At 51.9% G+C, this 25,502-nt stretch overlaps 7 protein-coding genes across 7 annotated transcripts; 4 read left to right on the plus strand and 3 right to left on the minus strand.

The window, feature by feature from the left end:
• Window positions 1–1,621: 1,621 nt before the first annotated feature.
• Window positions 1,622–2,668, plus strand: PG985_008916 (uncharacterized protein; the record flags this gene model as incomplete). The annotated part of the gene is made up of 1 exon (XM_066828684.1): window positions 1,622–2,668. The coding sequence occupies one exon, from the start codon at window positions 1,622–1,624 to the stop codon at window positions 2,666–2,668; it is 1,047 nt and encodes a 348-aa protein (XP_066683596.1).
• A 481-nt stretch (window positions 2,669–3,149) lies between these two features.
• PG985_008917 (uncharacterized protein) lies at window positions 3,150–4,352 on the minus strand (the record flags this gene model as incomplete). Its single annotated transcript, XM_066828685.1, has 1 exon — window positions 3,150–4,352. One exon carries the CDS (start codon window positions 4,350–4,352, stop codon window positions 3,150–3,152), a length of 1,203 nt encoding a protein of 400 aa, XP_066683597.1.
• A 438-nt stretch (window positions 4,353–4,790) lies between these two features.
• On the minus strand, window positions 4,791–5,706 carry PG985_008918 (uncharacterized protein; the record flags this gene model as incomplete). The annotated part of the gene is made up of 2 exons (XM_066828686.1): window positions 4,791–4,854; window positions 5,168–5,706. 2 exons carry the CDS (start codon window positions 5,704–5,706, stop codon window positions 4,791–4,793), a joined length of 603 nt encoding a protein of 200 aa, XP_066683598.1.
• Window positions 5,707–8,701: 2,995 nt separating this feature from the next.
• PG985_008919 (major facilitator superfamily transporter) lies at window positions 8,702–10,591 on the plus strand (the record flags this gene model as incomplete). Its single annotated transcript, XM_066828687.1, has 5 exons — window positions 8,702–8,866; window positions 8,926–8,950; window positions 9,015–9,182; window positions 9,263–9,903; window positions 9,968–10,591. The coding sequence occupies 5 exons, from the start codon at window positions 8,702–8,704 to the stop codon at window positions 10,589–10,591; spliced, it is 1,623 nt and encodes a 540-aa protein (XP_066683599.1).
• Window positions 10,592–12,041: 1,450 nt separating this feature from the next.
• PG985_008920 (uncharacterized protein) lies at window positions 12,042–12,455 on the plus strand (the record flags this gene model as incomplete). Its single annotated transcript, XM_066828688.1, has 1 exon — window positions 12,042–12,455. One exon carries the CDS (start codon window positions 12,042–12,044, stop codon window positions 12,453–12,455), a length of 414 nt encoding a protein of 137 aa, XP_066683600.1.
• A 798-nt stretch (window positions 12,456–13,253) lies between these two features.
• Window positions 13,254–13,898, plus strand: PG985_008921 (charged multivesicular body protein 5; the record flags this gene model as incomplete). The annotated part of the gene is made up of 1 exon (XM_066828689.1): window positions 13,254–13,898. One exon carries the CDS (start codon window positions 13,254–13,256, stop codon window positions 13,896–13,898), a length of 645 nt encoding a protein of 214 aa, XP_066683601.1.
• A 709-nt stretch (window positions 13,899–14,607) lies between these two features.
• Window positions 14,608–17,733, minus strand: PG985_008922 (uncharacterized protein; the record flags this gene model as incomplete). Its single annotated transcript, XM_066828690.1, has 1 exon — window positions 14,608–17,733. One exon carries the CDS (start codon window positions 17,731–17,733, stop codon window positions 14,608–14,610), a length of 3,126 nt encoding a protein of 1,041 aa, XP_066683602.1.
• Window positions 17,734–25,502: the final 7,769 nt, after the last annotated feature.

The raw sequence follows: 25,502 nt of genomic DNA on the forward strand, positions 1-25,502 counted from the left end.
GATTTCGAATTTTTGTACTTGAGAGACCGTATCTCGAACCTGCATAATCTGCTGGACCAACGGCATGGGCGTAACCGCCTGGAGAGAATGTTCGAACGGCTAGGCACTCAAGGCAACGCGTTCGTCATTGCGATGTCCGCCCTCATTATCTCGATCATCGTGGGGATCATCAGTATAGCGCTCTCTGCAGCGCAGTTGTATATAGCCTTAATGGCGTGGAAGCACCCGGTGACACAAAGCCCATGATCTGTTAGGCCTCGGAAGGAATGCCAGAAATTCCAATCACGTACTTGTAATTCTAATGACTACTTGTGATACCAGTATGAAACGTGTTTTGACAGTAGGGATTCTGTTAAAGCCCGGTGACCCAACGAGAACTGGATGAACGCCACAACACTTACCGCGCAATGACTACCAATATACCCGCTATTCGGTCGCAAGAAACTCACAGGAGGAACCATGTAAGCCCAGTGATACATACTACGCGTGTCGCTGACCCCTTTCAGCTCAAAACGCCACTGTTGAATCATTCATCCATCCATTTGACCAAAAGATGTGACCTAGTTAAGGCGATGAAAGGTGATTTCTGCACGCATTTCGGTATGATACACTATAACCTAATGATGCGTCGTTCGTCCTTCTGTTAGTTAGATGTTAGCACAGCTCTTCGGACAATCCCTCAGGGGTTCCAAAGTGCCCTATATCCTCCTTCCAATCAAGTTCCTAGGAGAAGTCATCATCCAGATGTTTCTTCGTGGGTAACTCGCCACAGAGTATTCCCAGGTGGGCGCGTACTGCTTCATCGTCTGGGCATCGCGCGCTGCCTGTGCTGCGTGCACTCGAAACGAAGGGGTGTGCCTGCCTTTCCCGAAAATCATGAAGGTGTCCCTTCATTTGAGTCTCTGACCTTAACTTATGAATGAGTTGTTATGATTATTGGGTCGTTTGGAAAGAGTTGTCGGGACGTTCGTTTGAATGGGTGACGCAGGGTCTGTTGGTGGTGCCACGTTCTCTCTTTCCCTCCTTCTCGCCCAGCGGGGGATGCAAGAATTCCAGATAGAGTAGACATTGCTCTTAGTTACGACCAAGCAGGCTAGGCTGCGCTTGCAAGAGGCTTAGAGGAATCGCTCTGGGGGCGAGTTGCGCCTTTTCAGCATGAACAGCTCACATGAAAAGCCAGCCCTCTTGAAGCTCAGTCTTAAGATTTTGGGACGATTATATTGAAATGGAATTGATTTTTGTACCATCTGTGAAAACAATCTTTGCATATGCCAAGATGATGAAGGTTCTGGAGCTTCACTGACAATGTCTCTTTTCCGACTGCAGAGACAGTCAACACGGCAGTGAAAACAATGTGATTTTGGTCACTACACTATTTCACCCGAGGGTTTAGATAGAACCCCCGAACAGACTTACCAGAAGATAAACGCCGAGTTTAGTGCCTCAGTTATTCCCTCAAATCATGCTCGTTCACAATTGTCCCTCAAGGTGGCTGTCAGATGACAGACAACAAAGTCAATGACTAGTTTGCCATTTCCTGTCGGGAGTTGGGGAGAGTATGGATACCATCAACATGTTATTCTTTTTGGCATCTGGTATATTTAACGTCATCTCGACATATATGTGGAATATAAAGCTGCGCAGCAAGAGGGCCCCCTTTAGGGAGGCCCCAACTAGATTCTTGCTCAAGCGAAGAGAACAAGCCATATTGAATGCGGGCCCATCCATTAGTTCTTCTGCCTGTCAGATACCCACCCCGCTGAAGGTCTCCGAGCTGCTCGAGTCCATCCTCTTGCACGTCGACGAGCGAACCCTCCTCGTGTCTGCCCAGCGCGTGAACAAGCGCTGGCGCGACATCATCACGAACTCGTCGTGCCTCCAGAAAAAGCTCTTCCTGATGCCCGATGACAGTGACGCGGCGGCCCGCGACCCCCAACACAACCCGCTCCTGGCCGAGACCTTCCCCTTCTGCTTCGACGACCTGACGGCGTACCCGAGCGGAGCCCGCCGGGTGGTCTGGGCCAAGTCAGACATCTTCGCCGCCCGGCCGCCCGTGTTCAAGCAGCGCCAGCATAACCCCCTCACCCAGCTCCCGCAGTGGCGGCAACTCTGGAGCCGTCGCCGCCGCGCCGCCCTCGGGCAGCCCCAGGCCAGCTGGCGCCGCATGCTCGTGCACCAGCCGCCCGCCATCGTCTCCGAGGTCCTCACGCCGATGCAGCACGGGGAGCCGCGGAAATGGGCCCCGATCCCCCGGCGGATCGGGCCGGCCCTGGAGATGCAGGACCTGATGCTGTGCATCCTCGGCGACTTCCGGCTGGGGTTGCGGTACGGTGGCGGCGAAGACGACGAAGACGACTACGGCGCTCCCCGCTTCGAACACAACAGGCTCGTTATCGAGGTGAACAACGCCTCCGGCTTCGAGGTTGCTGAGGGTCTCGAGTGGCCCAGTGTGGCGGGGTTCAAGGTGATTTGGCGCTTGCAAGAGCCCGGGTATGCGAGGCGGCGGCGCGCGGTGGAGGAGGCGTGTGACCCAGGTAACGAGGACAGCTCGGAGAGTTCAGGAGTCGTGAGGCAACGCGTCCTTGTCTTGCACGATGTGGAATTGGAGAGCGCGGCTCCGTTGGATCGACACTTTGAGCAGCTGAAGGAGATCCTGTTTCCATCATGATAAAAAGAGTGGCGACAATGACACGGGAGCATAACACACATGTGAACATAGGTAGCTTAGTCGGTGCTTAATGGCGGATCAGAGGTGGAATGACAAGTGACTGATTGATTGTTAATAAGGTGGCTGCCAACGAGTTAGTCGGCGACGTCATGGCTGTTGTGGATCAACTGGCGATGAGATGCTTAGTGATAGTTGTGACATTCCAAGATCGATGTATCAGAGCAATCCATGGTTCAATTGAGACGAACATCTCTTGACTATACCTGGATTTGGCCAGTCTATCATGCACGGCCTCAACCCCCAATCTGCCCCTCGTGATGTTCCTATGAGAGGTTATGACAACATCGCATCAAGCCAGCCCCGAGCACTTCCTGCTTACATGGTTGAGCCAAGGTCAAATCCAAGCACTTAAGATTTCGTCGTATTTTGCAGCGGTGTGGTGCGGCTGAGAGTCCGGCAGTCCAATAGTAAAATCCACCCATTAAAGATGACATTCCACCGTGAGTCTCTCTCCAAGGACATCGGGGTCGTCAGGACACAGTGCTTCAGCGCGCTTGACTTCTCTCAGCGCCTTCCGGAAGTTTTGGCGCAATCGGTAAATACTCGACTTTTGCAGCAACAAGGCCGCCTTCTGCTCACTGCCCGGCTTCCAGTTTGTACGGCGAAAGGCACCCTTCCACAAGGTGTGGCTAAGGCCCCGAATAGCCAAATCTGCAAGGTCATTGACGAGGTCGTGGTCGTTCAGATTAGCCTCCATGATGCGGATGACGGTTGCCCACAGCTTTTGGTTGAGTTCAAAAAACAGCTCCTGCAGTTGGTCCATCCACGGGCTGCCAGGCAATGTCAAGGAGGCATAGAGCGCGCCGCTTGGCATTGTGATGCTCTCGATCTTCTTGCATGCGCCGGCCCAAGCCTCGCAACTCTTATCTAGTTGATTTTGTCGGAGGTACTCATGTCCAAGCTGTTCCTGACGGCGCAGGTCCTCCAAGATTGCCTCTGCGTCGGTGTGTGGCTTCACCTGGGCCTGCGTCACGATTTGGGATGCCAAAGAGGGGTTCACCGCACCCTGGACCGAGACATTCCGAAATCCGTGGAGCTTAGCAAATGGCGATAGCAACATCTTCTGTTGATCGATTGTCGGATAGGACTTGTCTGTGCTCTCAAAAGGATTGTTGAGGGTGATCGAATGCTTGGTGACTGCTCCGAAGGTGTCGGACCGTATGTTGGCATGCTCCAAGCAGAGGGAAAGCAGATGAAGGTCGCTGTGGAGCATGACAAAAGTGATATGACCGGTGTGATTTGCAAGGCTCTTGATTCGCGTGATGGTGTAATCCATGACGAATCCCTTGAAGGGGTCAATGGCAGGTTCAAGTTGGCGTATCATGGGCGGGGGTAGATACTTTGAGGTAAAAGTGGCAAGGAGATCAGATATATCCGCGGTCTCTAGGAGGACACTGACTCGCACCAGTCGGTTGATCTTGTAGAAGACCTCCCTGGCCTCATTGCCAATCTGCCGATTTGTGCGCAGGATCGCCAGATGGACGTCGTTCAGCCCGCCAGATTCCACGACAGCGCCACAGGAGGTGGAGGCAGGGTTGGGGAGTCGACCGCTGCGCAGCAGAAGAGAGTAAATCTCGTCGCGAATCTCTCGAGGGATATCGAGAAATCCAATGGGAGGAGCCATGATGGTCTAGCGAGGAATGATCTGTGATCGCCGAGCAAGGGCAAGGAGTAACAATTAGGTGGTTTACAGCAAGTCGGATCCAAAACTGGGTTGTAGTGAGAGAATGACAACGGAAAGTGTGCCAAAGAAATAGCTGTGGTGGGTAGATTGGCAGTCTCTACAGAGAAAGTGTCTCTGACACGAAGCCGTTCATTTTATTTCAGAGCGGCGATTTGCAGTGTGGGTTGATAGGCAGATGGGTAGGGAAGGTAGGTAACAATAGTACAATCAAAGGTCTGAAACCGAAGTTCACATAACAATCACATGGGGCATTACATGTTAGGCATATGACCTTGACGTCTGCTTTTGAAGCAAGTAGGTGAATAGTGAGTGTCAATCCTTATTTACTCACAGACTATGCTTTGGACTGAACACTTAAAGCACTGCGATACTTCGCCCTCAAGCAAGCAGTGGCTGCTGTTCCGTTTCACTGACAGCTTGGAGGTCGGTGCCCTCCCGGAACCTGAGCATCCTGACATTAGCCTTGACAACTGCTCATGATGTGTGAGAAGTATCGAGCCATAGAGGCTTACCTTGTGTATCCAATGAATGACAATAGCCAGAAAGAACCCAGGTACGTCAAAGTCCATTCCAAAAAGCCCGCAGGTTTGTATCGACCCAAGTACATCATAACAACAAACGACAAACCGATTGCGACTTGACAAGCCATCAGAACTGTATTGAGGAGACACCTGGCGCGCAACGTTAGCTTGATAGCATCTCATTGCATTGCATTGCTCAAAGGGGTCTGTTCCCGGGGGGGGGGGGGTTCGAACCATCGCCGCAACCCGGCGAACTTGGCCGGGCCCCAAGTCTGGTCCCACCAGACGGCAGCCGTCAGCACGGCACTCAAGCCGAGGCCGCCGAAGGTGCCCATGAGCAAGTACTGGTGGCGCACATGGGCGTCGACGGTGTCAAAGACGCTCAGAAAGAACAGCAACACCGCCGCTGCGAGGCCCGCGCCCATCGCGAAGACGCTAGTGTTCTGGCGCCAGGCCACGTCGTCAACGAGACCGTAGAAGGCGCGGGCGTAGCGCACGTGGTGGACGGCGAACATGGTGCCCGCGAAGCTGAGCCCGCTCACGGTGCAGCCCACCACGAAGACGGGTTTGAAGGTGAAGGCCGCGATGTCGCTGATGAAGGGCACATCAGGATTCACCTGGCCCGGATAGCGCGGCTGGCCCAGGGCGAGCCAGCGCACCAGCAGGATGCTGATGGTGGTGAACCACGAGAGTCCCGCCACGAGCGGGAAGAGCCACAGGTAGCCCGTGGGCGAGACGTGCTTGAGGGCGCGCGGCCAGAGGAGGACGACCATCGCTGCGAATCCAACGAGGGTATCAGAAGATATATCTGGTACAACTGGCAAGCTGCCATAATGAGAGTAAATAATACATGTTAGAGTGAGATGTTCGCGCGAGGCCCTGGGGTATTGTCTTGTGCGTCATTTGGCATGAGATCCTTGGCGCTAGTGGGGCCATTGGGGAATACGACAATTCGCAGGTGGTTGGCACGGTCAGTCATCTACTTTTGGCAAACACAGAGACGATCACCCAGCACTGCTTCAACATATGCCGCTCGAGGTCGGTATTGAGATAGTTGGAGCTTTCATAATGCGGTTGTCAGATTTAGGATGATGATCCCAAGTGCCATTGAGTTCTAGATACTGTCTTAGTGGCAGACTTATTCGACGAGTTCCTTCCTATTGGTCGATGGAGCCTATTCGGACTAGGATATACCCTGTCAACGAACTTGTCGTGAAAGAACCGCACCATTCAAAAGGCGGTGCTGTGGTTTTGACGAGGCTCGGGTCAAGATCTACCAACATCGGGCGAGCAGCGCGGCTCCCATTTGATCCTAACCTCCCTGGTCACTATAATGCGGTGGGCATAGCATCTCACCCAGGGAGCAGATGAATTCCGTATCCGGTCAACCAGCCACGTAGGCCTCTAATAGGACCTGGTGGCCATTGAAATCAGGTCTTGTTCCTGAGAGAAAAGAGTAGACATGTGTTTTGATCCCCATGTTCCTAATTCAGATGGGTAAATTGCTTACTCTTGATTTTATACGGTCTGTGGCGGTTGGAAGTGCAACGGTAATAAAATGCCAATTTTATATGAGATATTTAAAGCATCCCTGTTATTCTAGATCGCCTATAATGATTATCTATTGAACCGCTCTAGATAAACATTTCTATAGGCCCCTCCTAGAAGCTATACTAGTATATGCTTCCCGTTTCCACATTAATCTGATCAACTCTTAGTCTTCATCTGCCTCAGCCACGTGCCCCAGGAACAAGTTCGCTCAAGAGACCCTTGGCTTCATGAATGTACCTCATATGTATCTTGTCCGGAGTAAACTTGAGGCCACTTGTTGTGTAAGCGAAGTGAAAACGGAACGACAGCAAACTTTCCGAGAACGGCGGAAGCAAGTAGCATCTCTGAGGAAAATGCCGTGTGTTCGAATGGTCCTGCTATGTACTTATTGCATGATAGCCTTTTTATCGCAAAGGTCTGAGCGCGTCCGGTCAAACGCCAATTCCACTTTGTCACATCAAAAGGGGTATGTCCACTTGCTTCAATTAGTTTTTCCATCTTGATGGTATCATGTCCTTCTATTGGCATGACTTGTTTCTGACTAAGCGTGGTCGTAAAATGGCCAGCTCGTCGAAATAGTTGGTCAGCATTTCTTTCAAATACCATTATTCCTTCCGTCCAAATTCATACCCTGGCATATCTCGTGATAGGAACATGTACAACACAGTCAATAACACAACATTGGCTCAGTAATATCTCATTTTTATCCATACCATCTCCCTCTGGCCAATAGCCCATTCTTTCTGCTCCTCGCCCGACCACATCCGCAACGCATATCAATGGAACTGCCAAACAAAGAACCATCTCTGCGGTCTTCCAGACGTATGAACTGGCCAAACTCGGGAGGCCGCACAAGGAAGTTGTGCAACTACATTTCGGGTAAGGTGGCATTTGTGCAACGTGTCGTATCTCTTTAGAAGCTGCAAGATCGGACGATCGACCCTCCGTGTCACGTACACTAAAGACATAACGTTGTAGGTAGCCAGCACGCTTATGAAACTAGGCACATGTCCACATTCCCTCGTTACCCCGTGCAGATAGAATGTACGTATTATTCCAGGAGCGGAAAACGTCCGTGGGACTCATAATTGGTCGGGTTCGCTTGCCATCTCCAGATATCTGGCAAGCCCTTTCACGGACACGATGGTCATGTTTGACGGGCTAACGGACTTGTGCTTGTGAACCCATACCACCTAGACACATCGGCAGCTTCTTTCTGCATGGTTCTGATGTGTTAGTTCTCTTTTAGTTGACATCCAGAACTCTTCTTCGGGGCTACCGAAACGATAACTCCTCTCATGTAGTTAGTAAGACATGGAGAACAGAGGAAGCCATAAACGACAGCATACCTGATAATTACAAGTAGCTCTTCATTCAGGGCACACTTACCTCTGTTACCGGAGATACGTTGTATACACTGTCAACAATGACACCTTGAAAACGATGTGCACGCTCTGCTAACCATCATCGGGTAACTTGAAACATACTGTATTGATGTACTTACGACCAATCGTTCGCATGAGAGGGGCGACATGATGTGGGCCAAAGCTGTGTGACCCCGAGTCGCAAAGACTTCCCACAAGGGGCTCTGGGCCCCTTCCCCGAGAAACTACAAAAGTAGTTTGCTTACGTTAACCAATTGAAGATGTATCACAAACTCTCGGACTCTCATGTGTTTTCACTCGTGCAGGCTGTAGCCAGCCTTAGCGGCTCTTTGTGTATCATGATGGCGCCTTCCGACATGTGTTTATTACTCAGCAGTGATTCCCGCGGATGCAAGGAACGAATGTGCTTTTTGTTTGCCCGGCAGTTCCTTCAACTCGATGCCGACCGATACGTGACAAACGCTGGTGTGGGTACACCCCTACAGACGGGAGGCTCCTGCCCTCTTTCAGTTTGGTGTGATAGTCAGATCAACTCGAGAATGAAGCGATCTCGTCGAAATTGAAACACAGTCTCTTGTCTCCATTGCCCCGAAGAATCGGGTAGTGGTCATGAGAGAATGTCAACGATCAAGTATATGAACTGACTACTCTGCCCCCTTCTGAGTTCATGGACTACTGCAACCGCGTGTTTCCTGCAGCTTTTGAGGATCCGCTAGAAAATATGGCAGTGACCCAGTTTGATATTTCTCCCATAGATGGCAGTTGCCATGCGACCTACCGCAGCCCAGAGGGTAGCCCTATTGCTGGGACTGCCACGTCCCTCTCAACGACCATGGACAGCGGTGCCCTTCCCAGCCACTTGTGCCAACGACCCGTCACACTGGAAGCCCTTTCGATCGACGAAAAGCTGCGGCCAAAAGAGGACGAAATGCTTCCTCTCTACAAGGACAGTAGAAGACGCATGGTCTTTGTCGGTATCCTGACAGCCTGGTTCTTCGTAAGCATCCGTTTGTACATCGATATGGATTTGGATGTTGACTTCTATTTGTTTCCCAGAAAGGCTTCGATGACTCGGTGATAAGTACGAAACCAAATCCCAACGAAGTGTATAAACGACGGTTCTCATCTGACTTGTGCCAACATAGCAACCATTGTACCCGCCCTCAGTCGCAAATTCGATGCGCTCGACCTCATCGCCTGGTTCAGTGCCGCCTACTTCTTCCCTCAAGCATGTTTGGCGATAGGATTCGGACGACTCGCCGCAGTGGCCAATGTACGTATACTTTTGGTCATTGACAGCATACTACTCGTCGGTAAGATTCTACTGGGCCATGGACCATACTTTTGGTTTTTAAAAATACTGATGAAGCATTTCTATCTCTCTGTGGTCCAGTCGGTTCCATATTGTGTATCATAGCCAACACGGCTGCTATATTCATCCTAGGTCGTGCCGTCACCGGCCTCGGCATCGCGCTGGGGTTCCCACTCTGCGCTACGATCCTCATATCCATCACCTCGCCGGACGAGAGACCGCTGTACATGGCCGGTTGTGTCGGTGTGGATGTCATGAGCCTTGCCTTTGGATCACTCTTGGGTGGATTCTTTGAGACCAACATCGACTATCGTTGGGTCTTCGCTCTGACCATCTTCGGTGCTATCATGTCGCTAGTTTTCATATACCCCTTTCAGCAACCGCCTCGTTCAAGTGATCATCTGTCAGCCTGGCAGCACGTCTGCCGTTTCGACTTCCTGGGGTTCGGCCTCTTCCTCGTCTGCAGCATTTGTGTCCTGCTCGCTTTGCAGATGGCGACGCAGAGTGGTCGATGGGACTCGATCTCCGTCATCGTATTATTCACATTGGCCATGGTGACGTTGCCAATATTCATGCTACAGCAACGTACACATTCATATCCTGACAACCGGCTGCTGCCTCGTGGAATTTTCAGCAGAGATATGTCTCTTCTTCTGGGATTCGGATTCTTCACTATGTTCGCCATGTACGGCGTGTATTACTATCTCTCGACGTACTTCCAGGTATGTCATTCCACACCTCTGCTCCAATTCACATCCATTGCAATGCTGACCAAAGTGCTACCAGTCTGTTCATGGGCTCTCTTCATTCGACACGGGCGTCTGTTTGTTGGCGTTCTTCATATCGTCAGGGGTTGCCAGCCTTGCAACGGGTGTCAGCACCGAGTTCGTGACCTATGCAAATACCATCATCCTGACGGGTGTCACATTGGCCTTGGTTGGGAGTGCTGTTTTGACCACGCTGGACCAAAACACTTCTCGCATGAAGGCATCTCTCTTGACAATGATATCCGGTTTTGGCTTCGGGACCGCCCAGACGCTGGCGGTAGTGTTCTCCCAGAGCTGGGTGGCAGAACACCTCCAGCCCCTGACCGTCTCTATCGCACTGATGGTGCAGCTGCTCGGCGGAACACTGGGGCTTGTTCTCGGCGGCTCACTACTGAATATGCGCGTACATTCTGGCCTACAGCATCTGCAAAGCGTGTTGAGCGAGGCCCAGATATCGGAGATTGCACAGGGGTCTCTGCCAACTGAGGTCTTGGAGAGTTTGCCTACTCCAACGAAGGTGGATATCTATACCATCATGGCCCAGGCGGTGCAGGATATCTTCTACACGGCTACAGGGGCGGTTGCAGTGGCTCTTTTGCTGGCAGTATGCATGACATGGCACAGAATCAAATCTGGACCTTGAAATCAAGGAAACGGTCGGCCATTATTAGTAGTGACTTCGAACTGCATCCATTTAGAAGTCCAGATCAAGAATATCCGATAAGTGTTGCATTCTTTGGCATCCTAATTTGATTATCCGTCAGTGAACCGTTCATATTAGGCAACGATCATTAGTTCTGCTATTAGGTTAATTGAAAATATTCCATGGTTGAGTTGAGCCTTACTGGTCATTCGATGGTTCTGTTGGGCATGGTGTGGATGTCTTTGCTGATACCGGCAGCGCTTACTTACTTATTCACCTGATCCTGCATAAAAATACCAACCAATCTTCGCTAGGTAGCCCTTGCAGGGCATTTGATGTGACAAAAAGGATTAAAAGAAGAGGGGGGACGATGCTACAGGGGAGTTTCGAACAGAGCACTCATGTTAGCATTGCTTGGTTGCCAGTTTAGTACCAGCAGCTCGAAGGTGCTCCAGTAGCTCCCTTCGCAGCCCCAATTACTCTTCGATCATCCCACTGTACCATCGTTGCAAAACTTTCGACTTGTTTGCAATTATAACCCCTCCTTGCCGCTCGAGGTACGGAAAGTACATAGATACTTCCATCAGGCACGTTTACCGCGTCGTGACTTGCATTTTGACCTTGAGTAGCCAGTAGCCAGTAGCCAGTAACCACACTTCCATTGACAACATGCTTTCTACATACCTGTTCACTGGCAACACATCTAGCCAATATTGGGTTATTGTTTCATTTGAATGGTTTGAGACTTGTCACTTGAACCACGAGCAGCTTCGAGACTTACCCCTGTTCATACATTTTCTTGTACATCGCGGTTCTCCAACACCCTTTATTCTCAACGATGTAGGATCACCCAGGGCTGGGTAGTACACTTCGAGGAGTGCTAATTCAGGAAACCAATACTCGTAAATCCATACAGACAGACGTTGTGGCAATGAACCCCGTGAGCAGGTGAGGAGATATTTAGACAAAAGAATTTGCTTGTGCAGATCTACTGGAAGATCATGAGTCTCTATATTTCCATTGGAACTGAGTGAAGTTTGTACATAAGGTGAGTCGAGCATTATGATAGCTCGGTTTGGTGGTAAATGCGTGCACTTCAGGATTGCCTACTTGGCACGTACTTTTACCATGTATTCAATTCTTGATATCGGATGCTCCAAATGGTGAAATTATGGCCATATATTGCGTCTGAAACCACGGCCGGCCGCGTGCCACAACAAAACGAGCTGCATCATTCAATTCCCAGAGCTTGCCTGCATATATAGCTGCTTCTTCTTGGCACGAAGGCTCTGGGCGTTGTGAGTGAAGGTCAAGGTGGCGCCCTTCTGGATAACGAGCGTGGAAATGGAGGATGATCCGCGGCCCAACGCATACTCGAGGGCAGTGACCAGTCCATCGAGGTACACACTCCTCTTCGTCAGCGGGATCCCAGACGGTTGCAGATGAGGCCATGATCCGGTGCAATGATCGATTAGATGCAGACTCCGATGCAGAGGCGCGTCTCAAGCCTCACTATACCGACAAGGAGTCTCAGGAGTCTGCCCCGCGTGGTCTCGAGAGCCTGTTGTCTCCCTACCACGCCCAGATTGCTCAAGGAATAACCTACCATGAACAATGCGCGCTGGCCAAGCGAGTGGATGCTCTGGAGAAGAAGAACAGTTTCCAGAGTTATCAAATTGCCACTCTGGTATCGGCGATCACGCTATATGGCATCCCATACGAAATGCCGACGATGTCAAATATGCAACGTGAGTTATCGCAGAAGAACCCCAAGAAGCCCCAGGGTTTAATGCGTCCGCCGCGGACGAAACAGCGAACAACGGTCCGCCACCGCCCATGTTGGGTGTCTAGAAGTAACCAATAATTTTAGTAAGAAAGTTGCTTAATAGCTGAAGAACGGGAAATCTCTTGTTAGAATTATGACTGAATAGGATCTACAACTTAGCTCAACTGTATAAGGACGCAATTTTAGAATTAGAGGAACATGATTACCACATTATTCAATCTGCCGTTGAATTGGAATGCCGAATACATGACTCACAACTCAAAACAGTCACAATAATGCCACGGGTAAAGAAGACAGGTCGCCTTCGTCAGAATTCGTAATCCATCATCGAATGGAGATAACGAATTGAAATGCCGTCATGGGTGTTAGGGTCACTGGCATCATGCACGCCATAGGATGAGCCGCAATCGGTGAACTTTCGGCTCACGACTCGGTCGCCATTGAAGGGCATGTTGCGTGCATGGGGACTAGGAAAAGGGGGGATGAAGTGAGAGGTACGCTTAGGTAAGCAGTTCTACCCCGTGATTAGATAAGCAAGCGACCGCCTACCGCTTCAACGCCAAGCTCCGTCATTGCGGGAGCCGCATCAATCCCTCAATCAGTACATCCCACCTTGTCTATCTGCCCGTTGACTTGCCGCCTAAAACGCCCCAGGCTGCCAACAGGAACGATTTGGGTGTCATTAGGCCACGACCTCGGCGAATTAAACCTGCGATGCCACTGCGACAGCCAAGGGAACTTTACTGACGCGGTTGCTCTTTCTTTTTTACCTCGGAAACGAAATACCTACACTTTTACCCCATCCCCATCCCATCTCTTAAGCCCCACCATTCAACGCCCAGGAGCCAAACCACGACAACTACACCGACACCGACGATGAACCGCTTATTCGGCAGCGGCGCCAAAGCGCCCAAGGTCTCGCTCCAGAACGTCATCGACAGCCACGACAACCGGGCCGGCAAGATCGACGTGCGCATCGCCGAGATCAACAACGAGCTGGCCAAGTACAACGAGAAGCTGTCGAAGCTGCGCGAGGGGCCTGGGAAGCAGGCGATCAAGCGGCGGGCGCTGGACCTCCTCAAGAAGCGCCGGGGGCTGGAGCAGGCGCGTGACCAGCAGACGAGCCAGAGCTGGAACCTCGAGCAGACGCAGATGATGCAGGACAACATGAAGGGCGTCATGGCGACGGTAGACGCGCTCAAGACGACCAACAAGGAGCTCAAGAAGCAGTACGGCAAGGTCGACCTCGACAAGATTGAGCGCCTGCAGGACGAAATGGCCGACCTCATGGACGTCGGCAACGAGATCCAGGAGTCCCTCAGCCGGGGCTACGACGTCCCCGACGACGTCGACGAGGCCGAGCTCGACGCCGAGCTCGAGATGCTCGGCGCCGAGATGGAGGCCGAGGGCGGCATGGGCGTCGACGCCGGCGGCGTGCCCGACTTCCTCAAGGACGAGGTCCCCGAGTTCATCGACGAGCCGCCCGAGACCACCGGCAAGGTCCAGGAGGCGGCGCGGTGACCTGGCTACTCTCGACGACGACAGTCCTCACCAAGAACAAAAGAAAGACTGCGGGGAAGGCGATATGATAAATCCATCGGGAGGTTAGGCCATTTGGCCACTTTGGCGATGGCGGATCTTGATTTGTGCTGCGTTCTGGCGTTTGGAGGATCGGAGGGAGGCCCTGGTCATTTATGCTCTCACTGGAAAGTTGCACCTACTTCTTCATATGGTGACACTCACGTTCGCATTCGCGTCTGGTTTGAGATCGTACGGAGTGGGAACAAATTTGAAGACATAGAAGTACTTTCAAGGGCAGGGAGGGAATGGCGATAAGTTCGTATACCAAAGCAATCCATTTATTACTGCTCTCACTTGTCTAAGATCACCTCAAGATGGCCGCCGTGGCGGCATCCCCGTGATTGCAGTGAAAGAGAAAAGGCGTTTTACGATGTGTCATTGAGAATCTTGAGTTCATTTCAGTCGTAGCAAGTCTAGCATGCCAATTACCTATCAGTAGAAATTCATGCGCTTGAGGAAATCAGGCCCCTCTCCACCTCCATAATGCAGCTGTTCATGTACAGCCATGCCGACGTAGGGGCCCTAGTCAGGCACGTAAGCTGTATAGTAATACAAATACTCGTTCTAATGTAGACCAGACACATAGCCCACAGCTATCTCCGCCGGCTACAAATGTTCCACTGGTTACAACAATCCCACTCAGGCGCAATTATTCAACCGGGCCGAAGAAGCGGCAGGCCTCTTCGAGCTCAGGGTCTCCATTGAAGAAGTCCCAGCCAACGATGGTTGACGTTTGGCTGCAGCAGATGATTCGCCGAGCATCGAATTGCAGCTTGAAGACCCTTGGGTTCTGGTCTGCTTGGGCAATATGCGGGTGATGCTGAGCTGCTGGTACAGGTGCCGCGGCCGCCGTCGACATCGCAGCAGATATGACCGTCGCTGGCTGAGCTGCGGTAGACGACGTCGAGGTTGCTGCAGTTGCCTGCTGCGGTGCCTGTTGTTGCTGCTGTTGCTGTGCCTGCTGCAAAGCTGCTGCATGTTGAGATGATGTGCTAGCCATAGCAGGGGGTCCAGCGAATGCTTGTGCTTGGTTTCTCGATCGACTGCGGCCTTGCAGCATGGCGCTCAGGCGTGAGGACGAACCTTGCTGTGTGGCGGGTGGCGGGACTGCACTGGACGAGGAAGCTGCACTGGGCGGTGCTGCCGAGCTGGGCGGACCTGCACCGCCTGGTGCTTGTTGCGCCGTAGGTGTTGTAGATCGGGCAGAGCCAGATGACGATGACTGTGAGGACTGGTTCGCAGGTACAGTCATCGATTGGTCAGCGACAGCTTCCCGGATACGATTTTGGGCGACTTGAGCCCGGACCAGTGCTGTCGCGACAACCTGCCTAAGTTGCGACCTGTTTGCAGGGTTGGGTTCGCGGTCTATAGCTGTCTGCAGGTGGCTGTGGTATGTCAACATGGTTGGGAAGTTCTGAAGCGTGCTCTGAAGCGCAGCAGGGCCTTGAGGGACGGTCAGGTCGATCATCCGAGTGTAGGAGGTGTGGGTCTGAGGTGTCACAGTAGCGTGGATAGGATGCTCGACGTGTGTAGCATTCGGCGCCTGTTGCACGACGGGAGGTGCACTGGCAGGAGGTAGCGGTCTTGCAGGCGTAGCTCTCATGACTATAGGCTGAGGTCCGCCTGTTGAGGAAGGCGATGCCGCGCGGGTGGCTGCCGACTGTCGCAACGCATTAGCCGCCGCGTCCTCTTGACGCAGCGTGTGGGCACTTCTCCAGACGCCCTCCTTGTCTCTGCGCCAGATGATGATAGTCTGGTCGTAGGACCCAGATACGATTCTTCCGTAAGGACCGCCACCGCCACCAGGAGGCAGCTTCGCACCGTAAGCAGTAATATCTTCTGGCCGACGGCTACCAGCATTCAAAACCTTACCTCGAACGTTGTGCGTATCCCCTAACCGGCCGGACTCGACAGCTCTGAAATACTCCTGGTCAACCTCCCGGGCGGTCTGGCGGTCTTCTTCGGCGCTGTACGGAAGATCTGCAAAGCCCGCCTGAACAGTACGCACCAGGTTAGTATGGGCACGGAGGCTCGCGACCTCCAAGCCCGTCTCACGATCAAAGACCTTGACCTCGTTATCGCTGCTACCGCTTACAATACGCCGACCGTCATACTGGACACACGCGATCCCCTTGTTATGGCCAAGGAACGTTCGCCGGCAGACCTGCTGAGGCCAATCCCAAACCTTGATGTGCCTGTCTCCACTCGCCGACACAATTTCGTTTCCACAGATTTGTACAGCATTCACAGCTGCCCCGTGTCCTTCTAAACAGCCAATCTGCGTGTAGGGTGGTTTGATAGGTAATTGGCTCAGGGCAAAGTCTTCGTGGTCCGGGTGTCGAATGTTTATGGGCACAGGGCTGACGCCGTTAACGCTGCCGTAGCCCAGGTCGCCCGCACGCAGCGGAGTTCGGTTGAAGATCTTGATGGTTTTATCTTTGGAACAAGTCACGAGAATCCGCTTGTCGAACTTGACGTTCAGCACAGACTCAGTATGCGCCCTTCTCAGTCGTTGGATCGGCTCGCCCGTCGAGAACTTCCAGAGAATGACGTCTGAATCACTGCTGCCTGATACGATCAAATCGTCTTCGGGGTCAGACTCGAACTGAAGGCACAGCACTGAGCCAACGTGACCTCGAAGGGGGGCTCGCACGAGGCGGCGTGTTTGCATGTTCCATATGCGTATAGTCTGGTCCCGACTCCCACTTACGAGGTATTCGGAGTTGAACTGCAGACTGTATACGCATTCTTGGTGGCCTTCTTCGGGGTGATTTGGGTGAGGGAACTGGAAGTTTGTGAACTTTCCCGTCTCCCAGTTGTACTCCAGCCGCCGCCTCATGGCATATAACCACTGCCAGTTGATTTTGTAGCGCATGTCTCTAGCATCGTACGCCCAAAGTGACGAGGTCGGTAGCGATGGTAAAGACAGCGAAGGCACTGGCGCTGCCGCCTGTTGCTTCCCATTATCATCATCATCAGCCCTCGCCTTGCCCTTGCCCTTTACGTCAGCACGACTCTCCTGTGCCGGCTCGGGCATGGGGCTGGGCGACTCCATCATCAAATGACCTAAATGTTGCGCGACGCTAGCCGTACTCTTTGAAGATGAAGTGCTACCGTTGATTGCCGGACCGCCAAACAAGCTTGTACCGGCCATTTCCGTGTCACCGGTGTCCACCCTACCGTCATTATCGATGTCCATAGCATCGCTCTGGATGATGTCCTGCGGTGTCGGGTCTGATATGGCTCGCTTTTTATGCGCGTGGCCATACTCAGAAGATCGCAAGCGTTGCGGGTGCATTACGTCGGTGTTCGACAGGCCCGCATTCATTCGCTCCTCAGCCGCGAGGATCTCCCTGGGCAGAGCGCGCCATCCTTCCAAGTAGAAGAGCTTCTCCCATAGCTTGCGATCCGCGGCCAGCTCGTACCAGCCTCGACAACTGCGCGCGACGTGGATGAGCGAAGTGGGATCGAGGTAGCCAAAGATCTTCAAGCAAATTTCCGTGGGGAGGTAGTCGACAAAGTCTATATACAGACGCGGGTTCAGCTGCTTCAGGACGATATCTGCGATGACCGTTGTCGGCAGGTCGTTGAGGATGGCCATGGCTAGTTGGGTTTTGTGGGCTACGGACAGCGTCGACAGTCGGGGAGCCAGCCACGAACTAAACTCGGTCGGTGATTGCAGGGCGCGTGGTAAGGCGAGGGCGTTGTTGTCGGCAGAAAGTGGGTGTTCGCTATAACCCTCGTCGGGCTCCGGGGCTGAAGGGAAAGGTTCCATACTGTTGTTGTCGGGATGTCGGAGGAGTATGGGTGGAGCGAAGGGGGTAAACCGTAAGATGGAAATGCGAGAGCGACCACGTTGTCAGCCGCGCGCCGGCGAGTCCGCGAATTTAGGTTTGAGGCTGGCAGGCGGTACTAGCCGTTGGTTGTTTGTCGGATAACCCAGGTTGCATGTAGTATTATTAAGGCGAGACAAGATGCCTTGTCGCGACAAGAGATCAATCAACGGACTGTGGGGGTGGATGATGGCGCAATGACAAAGTAGAGACGGGAATCGCGTTAGGCCCAACAGGCAGCGGTTTTTTAGTCCTTCAAGTACTAAGAGCCCGGTAAACAATTCCAGATAGGGAGGGGGGCAGGTTGATTGAATCGAACCCGGACGGGGCGACCAGGCAAGACAACAAGGCGCAAGTTGCTTATCGTTTGTCCAACAAGATGCAGCAGCTGATTCAACGGGAGTACCTAATCGGCAGTCAGAGTGAATAATACGGCTGAGAGAGCCAGCCACTCTGATCAAATGCGCTTCCCGTCATGCAAACCGGGATTGGTACGAGAACATTAGGTAGGCAAGTAGGGTGTTGAGTGCTAACGGTGCGGATGGAAGTGGAGGCGTGGAGGTTCACTGGCGGGGCTTGAAGTACGTGTACCGCAGGCTTAGGTACCGATGCATGCATCCTTCAATCAATCCCGTCGGGTCACCTACAAAAGCAACAGATAAGGGTACTACATAAGTCGGAGGAGAGGCAATGGCCTCCTACCAACAACATGGAATCAAGACTAGGTATACGGTCATCTCAGGAGGAAACAGGTTTTAATCTGCATGTAGTGAGAATAGACTCATGCGTGGTGGAGAGGATTGTAGCCGCATCACGAAACAGGGAAGGGATGACGAACTTTCTTGCTGCCCACGGTCCAGACCCCAGACACCCGACAGTATTTATGCAGTTAAATAGGTAGTCTCCTTGGTGGATAGGGAGTGCACATGGGTTTTGAGATGGAAGCACGTAGCCAGGTAGGTATGGTCACTTTAGTCAGGCCAGTCTGTACATACTCGACTCCCATGTACATGGTGTAGTTAGAGGTGTGGATGTGTGGGGGAGGGACCAGAAGAGGGACTACTACAGCTGGGACCGACTTCGCAGCCAGTTCTTGGGAACATTAGAACGAACTTGGCTATCGCCATCTTTGACGAAGTCGAAGGAGCAGCGAGGCAGACAGATTACGAGGTTCCCGTCATGGGCTAGCTCAATGCTACCAGAGAGCATGGGTAAAGTTACTCTGTCCGTCCCATGAACGATGATCCGAAGTCCACTCGGAAAAGGTTGCCCTTTATTACGCTGCGCCAAGCCAACAATCATGGATTGGTTCGCCCCTGCCAACTTTGGATTCGGGGGGCATGGCATTTCAGGGTCATCCAATACTACCTTACCGGTTTGCTTTTCGAAATTCAAGTACACTGGCAGAAGTAATTGTTACGATGTCATCGTGACCTGGGGAGAATCGGTCATAGGTCTAAGCCGACCAAGATGACCCATGGTGGGCTCTAGCAGCCTCCGGGGGGCATACGACCTTCGGTCCTTTGAGACGACGAGGTTAAGTTGGCAAGCTGGAAAGAACTACAGTTATTCGAAATTTTCAGACTGGTCCCTGGTGACATATACAGGGGACGTTCCGAATTGGCAGCGTTGGCAGTTGAGGAAAGGGTGAACAAGTGCCCCATGAGTCTATGTTTGAAGCAATGGGCATGATTTTGGGCATACGAGATTGAATTGCGTCATGTACCATTATCCTCAGTCATGCATTGTCTTGTCTATATATTGACGCCACGATAGTAAGCGAGAATCGGGTCGATACCGCCGTTCTTCCTCGACCTCCCAGGGCGCTGAAAACTTCCGAAACATTGGCGACGTACCTTCCTTCAACTTGAGAATGAATTGCCCACCACACTCATTTTCAGCTTCGAGCATGCCTGAGGCGCAAGCTGTAAGTAAGTGGTGGAAAAGGCTCACTTGGTCCACAGTCAGCTTGAGCACCTGGTCTTTACGATCAGGTTGCTGCGGAGGCTAGCTCCTATAACCATGTTCTTATTGGCTCATGTAATCATCACCTACAAGAATAGGCCAACTTTACCAAGGACACTGTTCTACGCAGTCTGGTCGAGATATCGTCATCTCAGTATACCAAGACAATAATCACAAAGTCGATGCTGCGCTGGAGGTTTCCCATGGAGCCTGCGGACTGTACGGTCGGATGAAGACATCGAAATCCTGCACGGATATCTGGACACTGGTTTCAAGTATAAGTACCTGATGAGACTGCTATATAGTTCGCTACCAACAAGGTGTATTGACGAGCTCCTTGGCTATGTGCTCACTCTGTGATAGAGTGTCACGGCGCTGCAACTGGTGCTCTAACCAACCGGCCAGCCCGCTCTCCTCCCCTACCAGGAACAAGGACGATGTTGCCAAGTCAGTGTCTTGACCGTCTACTAGAGCTTATCACCACCCCTTACATAAAGTAAATGTGTAGTTGAGACTACTCTTGTCGGATAAGTATGAAGGCATTTACGATTACTTACACAATAATACAGTAGCGAGCGCAAGACGTCCAAAAGTCACAATAGTTCGCCCCCCGTTCTTCAAGAGACCTTTAGCTACTCACACACATTCCCTAAATAAAGAAGTACTGGTCAATGTGAATCATCGAGAGGGATTGTATGCATTTGCCTATGGTAATTATGTGTTCTCATGATCGTGTAGTACGTGTGTTGGCACACACCAAGAAACATACTAACATCACAATGGCAAGTGTATGTAAGGGCGCCGGAGTGCGTTGCGACTACAATCAAGACGTCGAAGATATCAACCCGTGGCTTGATGCTCTCGTGGGATCTGTCATCTCAGCAGAATGTCTCGGTGTTTGTCAAACAGGAGGGTGCTACCCGCAAAACCAAATGGCGCATGATATATGGACGATCCATGTCCTCCACGATGGATTGCAGCGACTTAACGACGTATTTCGATCCTATAAAGATACGGACTGTCAACCTGGGTGTTGGCAGCTGTGTATCGACAGTACGAGGGCTCGGAAGGGTTCTTTGTTCATGTTTTAGCAGAAGACATCGAGGACCAATAATCATTACCATACGCTCCTCCCAGTTGCCAACTTGCTGCCTCCTAACTATGAAGAAGCTATCCATCTTGGTGAGAAACTAAAGCCTAAGACCGTAAGCAACCTAAGCGCAAAATCCGATGCCCAGCGGATTACACCTGTCCAATATTTGCTTACTGTGCAATGCAGCACCGTGGGCGATGTCACACTGCTGACTGACGTGCGATCCGTCCGGAGAACGTGACGCTAGGAAGATTCCTTGCTTGTCGTAGATGGTGTCAGGCTGTTGAGAGCCATTAACATGTTGATATCACCCAACTCTGTCATTACGACCCTATCAAGACGCGGCCACCACCCGAGCAGCGCACACGATCCTCACGTTTTGCCAGGGGGTTTCCTTGTGAGCTTTCAGGTCACGAGCATCTAACAACTCTTGGCATGGAGGCTAGCTATATTCTGGTGGCGATGGACTTGTTTGATGTAGACATAACAAGAGGCATCATGCCGCTTCATGTATAAGCCAACTAGACTAGACATGAGAGGTACATACAGCCTTACCATAGTGAAACTTCTCATTCTCGCGTGACCCGGAGCAATGTCCGACGAATGACAGTTTGCAAACACTGCTGGGCAAGGAGTTAGTAGGCCTCTCTGGTTGGCGCAGGTCCATCCCTTACGACTACTATCTAAACGGGATGGGACTCATTGGGGATAGGCGAAAGCAGTGTCACCTAGTGTACGAAATGTTGGATAGTGTTTGCCGTAGGCTGCTCAATACCTGGCCGTACTACGTAGCTACGAAGCCTAATCCACGTGATATCTCCCGAGCAGGGGATGCCAAATAAGAATCCGATGTTGGTCCCCTATCGAGATCTTTATTCCCGTAATATACCAATACTACAGAGTTGCCGACTGCAGCAAAACACCACAAGTAAGATTAAACATCAAATAGAACGTGCGGGAAGTTACGAGATGAGCTTGATCTGCCGGTCGATCCTGCCAAAACAAGCCTTCCCCGGATCTTCAGACCTTCCATGCCGAGAGACGCTGTTGCGCTGTCCTGTAACCTCCTCGAAGGCTCGACGGGAACATTGGCTTGCTTTACTAAGCAGCTAGTCTGTACACGATCCGAGTAGAACTCCCCCTCTCAATATGGGCGACACCGATCCCGTCCATGGCTATATAAGGAAGCCTATTTGGGCATATGTTACCCACGTACGATCGACGCTGCATGGGATGGAGTGCGTACGGCAGCGGCGGGGGAGGGGGACAGAAATAGTCACCTGGCGAGAGCGCCGATGCGATCCAATGCCAAGCGGTTGGAACAAGAGGATGGCTGTCGCTATGATGTGCCATCTGAGAGGGTGCGTCAATGCGAGTGCTTAGGGTTAGATCATGCAGCTGCTGGCAATGCTTGTAACTCAAGTAGTGGGAGCCTGTAGGATCATGCACGGTCTCAAAAAAGAGTACTCAGACCTGCCGGGGCCCAATAGCATGCCAGAATCGGTTCTATCCTTGGCGATGCCATCTGTCGCCATGTCCCGCTGGCCAAAATAGCAAAGGAACATCTCAGAGCTGCTGCTGGCTCTGAAATAAGGTTGCCAGCCGCATACACAACACACGAAGAGGGAGAAACAGACACACACAGACTTGAATCACCCACCACAACGGCTGGCCAGCGCACGTACGCAGCAAAAACCGTGGGTGCTGGTGCTCGCTCAGGTACACAGGACCACTATCTTCCACTTGGAGGATGGCGGGCGGGCAAGGTGGGGGGTATGCGGTAGGGGTTCGTTCGGCGAAGAGAGCAATCAAGGACCGCGTTTGCGGCCAAATGTCGTCCTACAACGCCTGCATGAAGGGGCTGTTTCAAAACCTTTCTAGATCAATCCTAGGTGCATATTCGATCGGATGGTACGGAGCAAAGGACATTGTTTTCGGCAAGGCTTGACGTCGAAAGAAGCAGTGGAAACATGCATGGAAGCAATAAAGGATGTAGTCGAGTGTGTGCAATATCGGCTCGGATCCCCGCAGGCTCGCAGGTACGAAGAAGCTCCATTATGCGTCAGTGAGTAGTCAGCCACAAAGGTTACAGAGGTGGGAGGTGATGGTGCTGCAGTAGTTAGTATGCACGAAATAAATGTGAAAGAAGAAGAATTTCTTGAAGACGAGAGCTGCAAGGCCTGAGGTCTTTTCCTCTGCCCTATGTATATGTATGAGCTGTCTATCCGGGGATACGACATAACGTCTTACCAGCGTGCTCTCCCTGCCTGTCAGCAATCACACGGCATCAATGTTTCTGCAAGACAAGCAGCACCCCCCTCCCCCCCACTTGGACGGCAATATACTGAGTTCACGTGTGGTGCGCCCTCTCCTATTCTTCTAGCCTAACCTTGCAGGGCGCTGCTTTCACTTCTCAAGATATCGTCGTCTTCTCGCAAGCCTCCCACCACTTGCAAAGGCTTGCTTCCGGCTTGACCATTAGGTTCATCTTGAGTTAGCAGGTTTGGTGGAGTTGTAACGGTGGTGGAACTGGACTAGGTTGGTAAGCTTGGGTATCATTCCACTCGAAATTTGAGCGTGCTTATTAGGGAACCCCCTTTTCCCAAGCCCAAGGACTAGACAGAAGAGAGGAGGGGCTGAAGCTAATAATAACAAACCGTAATGTGTATACTACAAGCAAACGTGTTGACAAATCCACTCTTGAACAATAAATACAGTTCCGTACGAGTTGCGTCCGCCGAGGAAGAGTTGGGTACCAGAAATCTCCAGAGGATGACGTCGGCCATTTCATATTAACCGTCTTTGCCTTCTTGATGCTCTGGATGTTACAGGCGTTGTCGTCGGACAAGGGTCACCCCACCTTGCGGCGGCGCGAAAGAAGCTCTGACGGGCCGACCAGGTGTATGTATGAGAGGTCAGCCCAATTGAGCTGTCTGGACATTATCGGCAAGTCATCATGTGTCTGCTTGTGTGGCCGTGGTGAGCGCACACATCGTTGATAGGTAGCTTTGCTGACCAATGCCAAATCATCTACTCCAAATATATCATGCATGCTCTTTATCCATGTGCCAAGTGCATCTGATGATGGGGAATTGGAGAATGCGCTTGCATTCCAAACGAGCGTTCTGGTGTTTGGCCAATAAGTGACCGCGGGGTTTCGTCTCGAGTCTTTTTTTTTGGAGAACTGACAAGCAGTCGGTCGCTCTTCGACTGCCTAGGTCATCCATCGACAGACAGCCTCGCAGCGAGCGACTCGACCCCCGACGCAGCATCCGATATTGTCAGTTGTTCAGTACACCTGGCGAGCGGCGCCAACCCAGGATTGCATTGCTATGCGCGCTGCACACCCATGGTGAACGAATCGCGATGAGTTGGCAGAAACGGTCTTGCAGTGGCAGCTGACGATCATGGACGATTCGGGTGCAACACTGTCGCTCCCTATTGTTGAGTAGGGCCGGAAGTTAGGCCAGCTTGGGAATAGTGCGAACATTCGCTAATTTGAAACATCCAAGACCCCATCACAATCAATGCCCAAAATGCGAGTAGCCTGCCCCCCCAGACCAGAGGCAGACACACTTACATAGGTAGACATTTCGGGCGTGTAAATAGAAAGGGGCCACACTGTGAGCCTGTTGTCAGATGTTATTAAGCTGCCTGGCCTGCCTGCTGGAAGCACTTGCTATGCACTAAACTGGCTCGGGCTGTTTTTGATTGATGATTCCAGTAGATAGGCTGGGATAGACAGGAATGCATCAATTTCGACGCGGTTGAGGATTTGAAAAGAAGAATGGTTACACGACCATAGTAGATTTTGCGACTGCCCGCGCCAGGATCCTAGGGCCCAACGTGGACGTGAAATGCCGAGACAAGGGACACCTGTATGCTCAAGTAAATTGGTTAGGCATGCGGTCGAAGACAGCGGGCGATGGTGTTGCAGGTGGGTGGTGTGCTTTGGGCGATGAGGTCTAGGTTAAGTACATGTAGTAGGTTCCAGTATGTACCTAATAAGTGCATCTCAAGCATGCCCCCCTACGAGGACTTAATGGAACGCATCCGGTGTACTACTGCGGGGCACCAAAAACAACATTGAAGCCTTCAGGTGGCCGATTTCCAGAGTTGGGTTGTTGTATATAACAATTGCAATTAGTTATGGTAAATATATGATATTACTTACTAATTCTGGTACAATGAAAGAGACCAGTGGTCAGGTGTAGGTTGGGAAGAGAAGAAAGGCGAATGAATACACAGTGTCCGAGTATTGCAGGCTTTCATTGATTGACTTGCCCCCCGTCTTGTCGTCTGTCCATCCCATGCAGGCCACAGAAATCAACCCACCTGCCACCTGCTTGTAGCGTGTAGTGCAGCCTTCCTTGGCTGCACCCAGACTCCCAGACCGGCAGAAAGGGAAAGAAGGCCCAGAGAGGCTACACAAAGCCAATACCCACATGCACATCGCTGCTGTACACGCCAGTAGGTTAGCACACTACAAGACTGCCTAACACCACAATACATACAATCGGTCAAGACACCCATCCCCCAATTCCAGATTTCAGGGACTCTGGCATGAGCCTAGTGATGACGGACCGTGGTCGACAGCAGCAACTCGGTCGAATATCCACTTCCCATCTATCTGATTTCTGACCTAGGCGATCC

Source organism: Apiospora marii (assembly GCF_038362585.1).
Source record: "Apiospora marii strain CBS 49790 chromosome Unknown utg000005l_segment0_segment0, whole genome shotgun sequence".
In the NCBI taxonomy this organism is placed as follows: domain Eukaryota; kingdom Fungi; phylum Ascomycota; class Sordariomycetes; order Amphisphaeriales; family Apiosporaceae; genus Apiospora; species Apiospora marii.